A 7,500-nucleotide genomic window follows, 5' to 3' on the forward strand; every position below is an offset into this window, starting at 1 on the left:
GGTGGAGAGAAGGACTAGGAGTAAGCTGCTGTCCATCAGGGACAACCCCAACCACCCCCTCCATCATGTCCTCGCTGGGCAAACCAGCAGCCGCCGCAGAGGGCGGTTCATTACGATCCGCTCCCGGACGGAGCGATATAAAAAATCATTTATCCCGGCTGCACTAAGACTGTTCAATGGCAACTAAAGTAGCAGTCGGGGTCAAGGCTCCTGAATCTGTATTTATTATTTATCTTAATCACCATCATCACTTTTTTAGTATTTTAATATAAATAACTATAGCCATCCTTTTAATCCACTTTTATATCAGATCTCACTGTTTTTTATATACTGTACATGGCTGGCCCAGTGTTGTTGTCTGTCCTTTATGTTGTGTTGTGTTGTTATGTGTGGTTTTTAGTGGAGTGGCGTGGCAAAATGAATTTCCCCACGGGGATAAATAAAGTATTTATCTATCTATCTATCTCCCTACATAGTGAGAGTCTCCCTCATATCCCTACATAGTGAGAGTCTCCCTCATCTCCCTACATAGTGAGAGTCTCCCTCATCTCCCTACATAGTGAGAGTCTCCCTCATATCCCTACATAGTGAGAGTCTCCCTCATATCCCTACATAGTGAGAGGTCTCCCTCATATCCCTACATAGTGAGAGGTCTCCCTCATCTCCCTACATAGTGAGAGTCTCCCTCATCTCCCTACATAGTGAGAGGTCTCCCTCATCTCCCTACATAGTGAGAGTCTCCCTCATATCCCTACGTAGTGAGAGGTCTCCCTCATATCCCTACATAGTGAGAGGTCTCCCTCATCTCCCTCAGAGAACCAAGGGTTGCATGACCGTAACCAAAACTTGTATCAATGTGAAATTGAGTTTCTCCCTGTTTCATACCTTGAACATACCGTGGTTTCAACCCTTCCAGAGTGGTGTGAGTTCACTCCGTATGAGGTGGGCATCTCTAAGTACGGGGCGTTCGTCCGTTCCGAGGACTTTGGGAGCGAATTCTACATCGGTCACATGGTGAAGAAACTTCCGGAGACTCGTCTTCCCTATCTCTTAGGTGAGAGAGAGAGAGTGTGTGTGTGTGTGTGTGTGTGTGTGTGTGTGTAGGTGTGTGTGTGTGTGTGTGTATAGGTGTGTGTGTGAGTGTGTGTGTGTGCGTGTGTGCGTGCGTGTGTATGTATAGTTGTGTGTGAGTGTGCGTGCTTGTGTATGTATAGTTGCGTATGTGTGCTCACTCAATTCCAGTTATAGTACGTCCAAAACCAACTGCCGTTGTTCAAAATCAGCCTTCTGTTTCCATGAAAAAGCGATAGCGTTGACGGCGGCTGTGGGGGTCCCCTGGGGTCCCCCTGTGTGTCTGTGTTGCCAGGTCTGTTCAGCAGCGTGTTCTCTTTGAACCTGACCCAGCTTTGGGGCATGGTGACTGGAGCCAAGCCAAGCTGGAGCGCATGGATAGGAGGGGACGTGGACGAAATAGGTATACCAAACAAACAAACAAACAAACAAACAAAAACGACAAAAAATGCAGAATTGTGACTGCCCATGGCCCCTGGTGGTAGAATAGACATTTCTTTTTCTTGCGATGACTGACGGATAGATGATTCACTTACTTTAGACAAAATGTGTCCCCGGTTCGAATCCAGCCGTCGACATATCCTGCATGTCATCCCTCCTCTCTCTCACCCATCCTTCCTGTTAATCTCTACTGTCTCTATCTTCCTCTCTCTCTCTCTCTCTCTCTCACCCATCCCTCCTGTCAGTCTCTACTGTCTCTATCCTCCTCTCTCACCCATCCTTCCTGTCTGTCTCTACTGTCTCTATCCTCCTCCTCTCTCTCTCTCTCTCTCTCTCTCTCTCACCCATCCTTCCTGTCAATCTCTACCGTCTCTATCCTCCTCTCTCTCTCTCTCTCTCTCTCTCACCCATCCTTCCTGTCAATATCTACAGTCTCTATCCTCCTCTCTCTCTCTCTCTCTCTCTCTCTCTCTCACCCATCCTTCCTGTCAATCTCTACTCTCTCTATCCCATTAAAAAGCAGAGATGCCCTAAAAACATATCATAATAAAAAGAAAAAGAAACACCTGACTCTCCTCCGTCTCCTCCTGTGAAGAGGTGGACAACGAGCCGACCACCCTGGACACGTACCTGCTGACGCCCGTCACCGAGGCGGGCCAGATGATCACCAGCTTCTTCAAGGTCCGGCCCGTCATCACCGAGATGTACAATTTCATGAGGGGCTTCTTCCTCCACTGGAACTACAGTGACAACGCCAACTTCAACGCCTGGAAAGGTACGGTATTTACCCTAGTGGTGGTCTAGTGGATAGAGAGTTGGACTGGTGATCGGAAGGTTTTGAGTTTGAATCCCGAATCTCGAAACGACCCTTGAGTAAGGCACTTAGCCCTCAGTTAATCCAGGGGTACCCCAGTCATTCGTAATTGTAAGTCACTTTGGATTTAAAGCGTCTGCTAAATGGCAAATTCTAAATTCTAAAGGTTTAAAGGTACAGTATTAGTGGTTTAAAGGTACAGAATGAATACACATACCTTCTAAAAACCTGCCCTCTCCCTCTTTCATACGTTGGTATTTAGTAGAACTATTATCTATCTCATGTTCGTCATGGAAATACCTAATACAGCGATTCCCAACCTATGGGCCGTGGCCCTCTGGTGGGCCACGAGGGTACTGCAAGTGGGCCGGCAAATCATCAAAAAGTTGTTTTAAAATTGTATTTTGTACGCGTGCGTAAAATGCCTGTGTGGGCCGTGTTTTTATTTTATTTTTTATTAAGTGGGCCTTGATTACAAAAAGGTTGGGAACCGCTGCTCTAATAATAATTTTAAAATGTGCAATAAAATCATCACTCTCTGGCCGTTGGACAGATAAACACCCGGACGCCTTCCCAAACAGACTGACCCCGGCTGACTCCAAGCTGAAGCTGGTGGACAGCGGCTTCGCCATCAACACGGGCTGCCCCCCCGTGCTCAGGCCAGAGAGGGGCGTGGACGTCCTCATCTCCTTCAGCTGCTCCTGGGACCCCACGGACGTGTTGAAGGTAACTGGGATGGGCTGGGGGTGGGGTGGGGGTGGGGTGGGGTGGGAGGGGAGGGGGGTGGGGGGTGGGGGGGAGGGGGGGGTGGGGGGTGGGTGTGTGTGTGGGGGGGTGGGAGTGGGGGGCAGGGGGGGAGTGAGGGGGTGAGGGTGTGTGTGTGTGCGTGCCTTCTTTGTTGTTGTTTAAATTGCAGATTGTACCTTTTAATTAACTGAACTGTTTACTTGACAGTTTAGATACACACAGCTAGATACACACAGCCAGCACAGAAGTCTACACAGACACTAGGCTCCAGCTCGATGCAAGAAAACCCACGGAACAGAACTCAGTTTGTCTAATCGACTAATCAACTCTCTCCGGGGTTCTCGTCCTATCCCTCCAGGTGTTGAAGAAGACGGAGGTTTACTGCACCGACCACAAGATCCCCTTCCCCCGCTTCGACCACGCCCGCCTGGCGGCCGAGCCACTGAAGGAGCTCTACGTCATCCAGGATGAAGACAACCCAAAAGCCCCCATAGTGCTTCACTTCCCACTCGTCAACGTCTCTTACAAGCAGTTCAAGGCCCCTGGTAAGCACTGTGACGCTAGCTGGGCTAGCTAAGAGCTAACCCTAGCCTTAACCCTAACCCTAGCCTTAACCCTAGCCTTAACCCTAGCCCTAACCCTAGCCCTAACCCTAGCCTTAACCCTAGCCTTAACCCTAGCCTTAACTCTAGCCTTAACCCTACCCCTAACTCTAACCCTAGCCCTAGCCTTAACTCTAACCCTAGCCCTAGCCTTAACCCTACCCCTAACTCTAACCCTAGCCCTAGCCTTAACCCTACCCCTAACTCTAACCCTAGCCCTAGCCTTAACCCTACCCCTAACTCTAACCCTAGCCCTAACCATAGCCTTAACCCTAGCCTTAACCCTACCCCTAACTCTAACCCTAGCCCTAGCCCTAACCCTAGCCCTAACTCTAACATAGCTAAGAAGCCATTTAATGTCTTCTGGTGAATCTGACGGGGGGGGGGGGTGTTTTCTGCCTTTGAAGGCGTTGCTCGTAAGGGGGAGGAGGAGATGAAGGCGGGGCAGGTTGACGTCAGCAGCAGCGCCTCTCCCTACATCACCAAACACATCACCTACTCTGCAGAGGACTACCGCGCCATCACGGACCTCACCTCCTACAACGTCCTGAACAACAAGGCCCAGGTCCTGGAGGCTCTCCGCAAGGCCTTGGACAGGGAGGCGTAAGGGAGGAGGAGGGACACTGTGACCATGCATCCCATTCAGGGGGGGAGGGGGGAGGGGGGGGTAACCCTGTTACTCTATTGCTCTGTCGCCTAGCCATGTTGAGTTTAGTAGCGCCTTGAGTGTGTTATCCCCAAAAACAGATTCGCCACACCTGTAAGCGATTCTGATTCTGATTCTGATTCTGATTCTGTAAGGTCGTTAACCGTGATTGCGCGGATTGTCCGATCAATCAGGTTTGCAGGAAATCTTCTTCCACATTTGTGATTTTCAGTAACTTTTTCTGGGGACACGATTAGCCTCTCTTCACTATTGACTGCACGCATTGCCTGACGCTCATCACATTAATCCTTCAATAAATGGTTTTGCATGCATGAAAACAAAATGACATTTTCTGTTTCACTGGTTGTTGTCCTCTTTCAAGCAATCATCAACACATGTATAAAGCAGTGGCGGCTGGCCGATAGAGGGCGCTGGGGCGCCGCCCCCACCTTCACTTCCTAGTTGCGATTTGTAAGTTTTTTTTTTAAATAAACATTGTTTATTCACAAAATGCGGCTGATATTCTGTCGGCGCCTATCAGCATTCATTAAAAATCCTCCAATACAATAAACATTTTATCTGTGTGTGTGTAAAATTCACTGTTAAAATACATAGGGGGAGGAGTCGGGGGGCGCGGCCGAATGCAAGTCTATAGCAGGCCAAATACTTTTGGTTTCCACGTGAGCTGTAGCAGCGCTCCAATTGGCTGTCTCCTATTTCTCGGCCGGGGCGCAAAAATTGCGCCCTGAATATCCGGTTGTTAAGTCTGACGTCAAACGTGACGTTTTGCAATTTCCGTCTCCAAACCAGAAATACAACATTGTGTGCGAGACTTTTTGCCGTCTGTGATGTCTTCAGATAGAAAGTAAGCAAGTTGAAACGTTAGCAAATATAATTGCTGAGTGTTCTGACAGAGAAAGTTGGTTAAAATTGGTCGTTATTATTGTGACTAGAAAGTGTCTGACTGACACTTCGCCGTGGCCTGCTGGGGTGGAAACATCTGTGCCAGGGATGCTGCGAAGCTAAACAAACTGGTGAAGAAGGCCAGCTCTGTGGTGGGGACCGGGCTGGACAGCCTAGAGGTGGTGGCAGAACAGAGGATGGGGAAAAAACTGGCGGCCATGCTGGCCAATCCCTCCCACCCGATGTACTGCGAGCTGGCGGGGATGAGGAGCAAGTTCAGCCACAGATTTGTTCTCCCCCGTCAAAGTACAAAAAGATTTGGACAGTCCTTTGTTCCAGCTGCACTCCGACTCTACAACCAGGCCCTGCAGGGTGGGGGAGACCTGGAGCTGGAACTTTGGAACTTGGAACTTTTTACTTATTGAGCCTGCACTGTTTTATGTATTTTATTGAATGTTTTCTGTTTTCTGTATTGAATGTCTTCTGCCCTAACTGAGCTGTTTGACAACAAAATTTCCCCATTGGGGACAATAAAGGTTTTCAATCAATCAAGACACTTGACAATGACTATAATTCCATTGTAAATAGTGTCAAAGAACTATCAAGCTAGCTAGATAGCTCAGAGGTGATTATATGAGCTAGTCTGCTGCACACATGCCAGCTAAAGAGCTAACTGGATGCACTTTATTATTTTACTTAGATATACAATACACAAAATAAGATTTACAATCTTTCTTATTCTGCTAGAATTGGGCTTCATTGGTAATACCAGAATGGCATATTTACAGTACATGGACAGTGGATTGAAGCATTTGAAATTTCTTTTTTGTATAGTATAGTTGGACATGTTTTTTTTCCAGGTGAGAGAGTAATGTCAAAATGACATTATCTGACTGCATTGCCCACAGCAATCCAAAATTCAATTATAATTATGTTATAAATTGATATGGATCAATTTATACCTCTTATTAGATTATAAATACTCTGGTTGTTATGTTTGCCTTTTGGTTGACAGCAAAAGGGAGAGAGGAGGATAGAGAGGGAGAGAAGGAGAGAGAGCAGGATGGTGTCGGCACACCAGAGAGAGAGAGAGAGAGCAAGAACCAGGTGAGAAAGTGGACAGGTAGTCAAGACCACATAAGTAAGTAGCCTTGAGAACCGATGGTTCTCGAGCCTAATGGCCCATAGGGAAGGAGCCTATCTCCTGTTTCCGTAGCGTGAGGCGGCTTAATGTACAAGTTAGTACACCCCCTGGACATGACGCTGGTATGTCGCAGGTTCTTACCCCCTGGGCAGCAAACCTAGGGGAAACACTGTTATTCTCATGCTAAAATCGACTGTAAATCCAGATTTTAAAGTTGATATTCTTCCCCGTGGAGCATGCCCCCATAACCTGTGCCCCACCCAAAATGTTTAGCACCAGCCGCCACTGGTATAAAGCATTATTTGAATAGTCTTCTCCTTCCGCAGGAGCCCGAAGAGATATTGTAAAAAATGTGTACTAGCACTTTTATCACTTAAAAGTGATAAACTATAAAGTGATAAACTATAAACTATCACTTTTTTATCACATTCTAGGCACTGGGGTAAACACACGCTGGTCTCCTGTGTAGAGCTGCTGGTTGGTGTTTGGTCTCTCCATCTCATTCTCCACTGTATGTTCACACTCCCACAATCCTTTGCTGTCAGTGTAGAGCAGTCCTCTAGACCTTTATTTACCTCTGTCTGGGTCAAGGACGTCGAGAGCCGTTCGGTGAGAAACTAGCTATCAGGATCATAGACGCCGACTTCCCACTGCTGTTCTGTAGAGCCTCCACCTCCCAGTCTCTGGGCCACCTGACCTTGGGGAGGTCTCACTTGTGGCAGGTTAGTCCCAGGTGTTCTACCCCTGCTTGTTCGCCGCTTCTCCGCCCGAAATCTAGGTGTAATTGCCGTATACAGAGTAGATTGTCCTACAAAGACACCGAAACTTTCTTTTATTTATTTTTTGTTTCTTTTTATTATTACTACTCCATCTTTTGTAAAGCGTCTTTGAGTGTCTTTATTACTACTCATCTTTTGTAAAGCGTCTTTGAGTGTCTCGAAAAGCGCTATATAAGTCTAATGTATTATTATTATTATTATTATTATTATTACCCTTCGCCCTCAAGTGTGCACTTACGCACCTTTCCGAATAAATTGTGAAGGCAGCAGGTGAAACCGGGAACAAGTCGGCAACCGATCAAATTGTTCAGACTTCTATTCTGAAAAATGTAAATAAGTTTCAACGTTGTTGA

General features: G+C 47.2%; 1 protein-coding gene across 1 annotated transcript in view; it reads left to right on the top strand.

The window, feature by feature from the left end:
- The window catches only part of LOC308150060 (cytosolic phospholipase A2 zeta-like), a gene marked incomplete at both ends in the record, with an annotated part of 35,649 nt that extends 31,367 nt beyond the window's left edge, over positions 1–4,282 (top strand). The window contains 6 exons of the mRNA XM_080522927.1: positions 917–1,054; positions 1,367–1,474; positions 2,108–2,287; positions 2,880–3,052; positions 3,432–3,618; positions 4,083–4,282. Of these exons, the coding sequence (XP_080379053.1) occupies positions 917–1,054; positions 1,367–1,474; positions 2,108–2,287; positions 2,880–3,052; positions 3,432–3,618; positions 4,083–4,282 (986 nt within the window). The remainder of the gene's footprint in view (positions 1–916; positions 1,055–1,366; positions 1,475–2,107; positions 2,288–2,879; positions 3,053–3,431; positions 3,619–4,082) is intronic.
- Between the last annotated feature and the right edge of the window lie 3,218 nt (positions 4,283–7,500).

This window comes from Nansenia antarctica (genome assembly GCF_963989245.1).
Source record: "Nansenia antarctica genome assembly, chromosome: 2".
Taxonomy (NCBI): Eukaryota; Metazoa; Chordata; class Actinopteri; order Argentiniformes; family Microstomatidae; genus Nansenia; species Nansenia antarctica.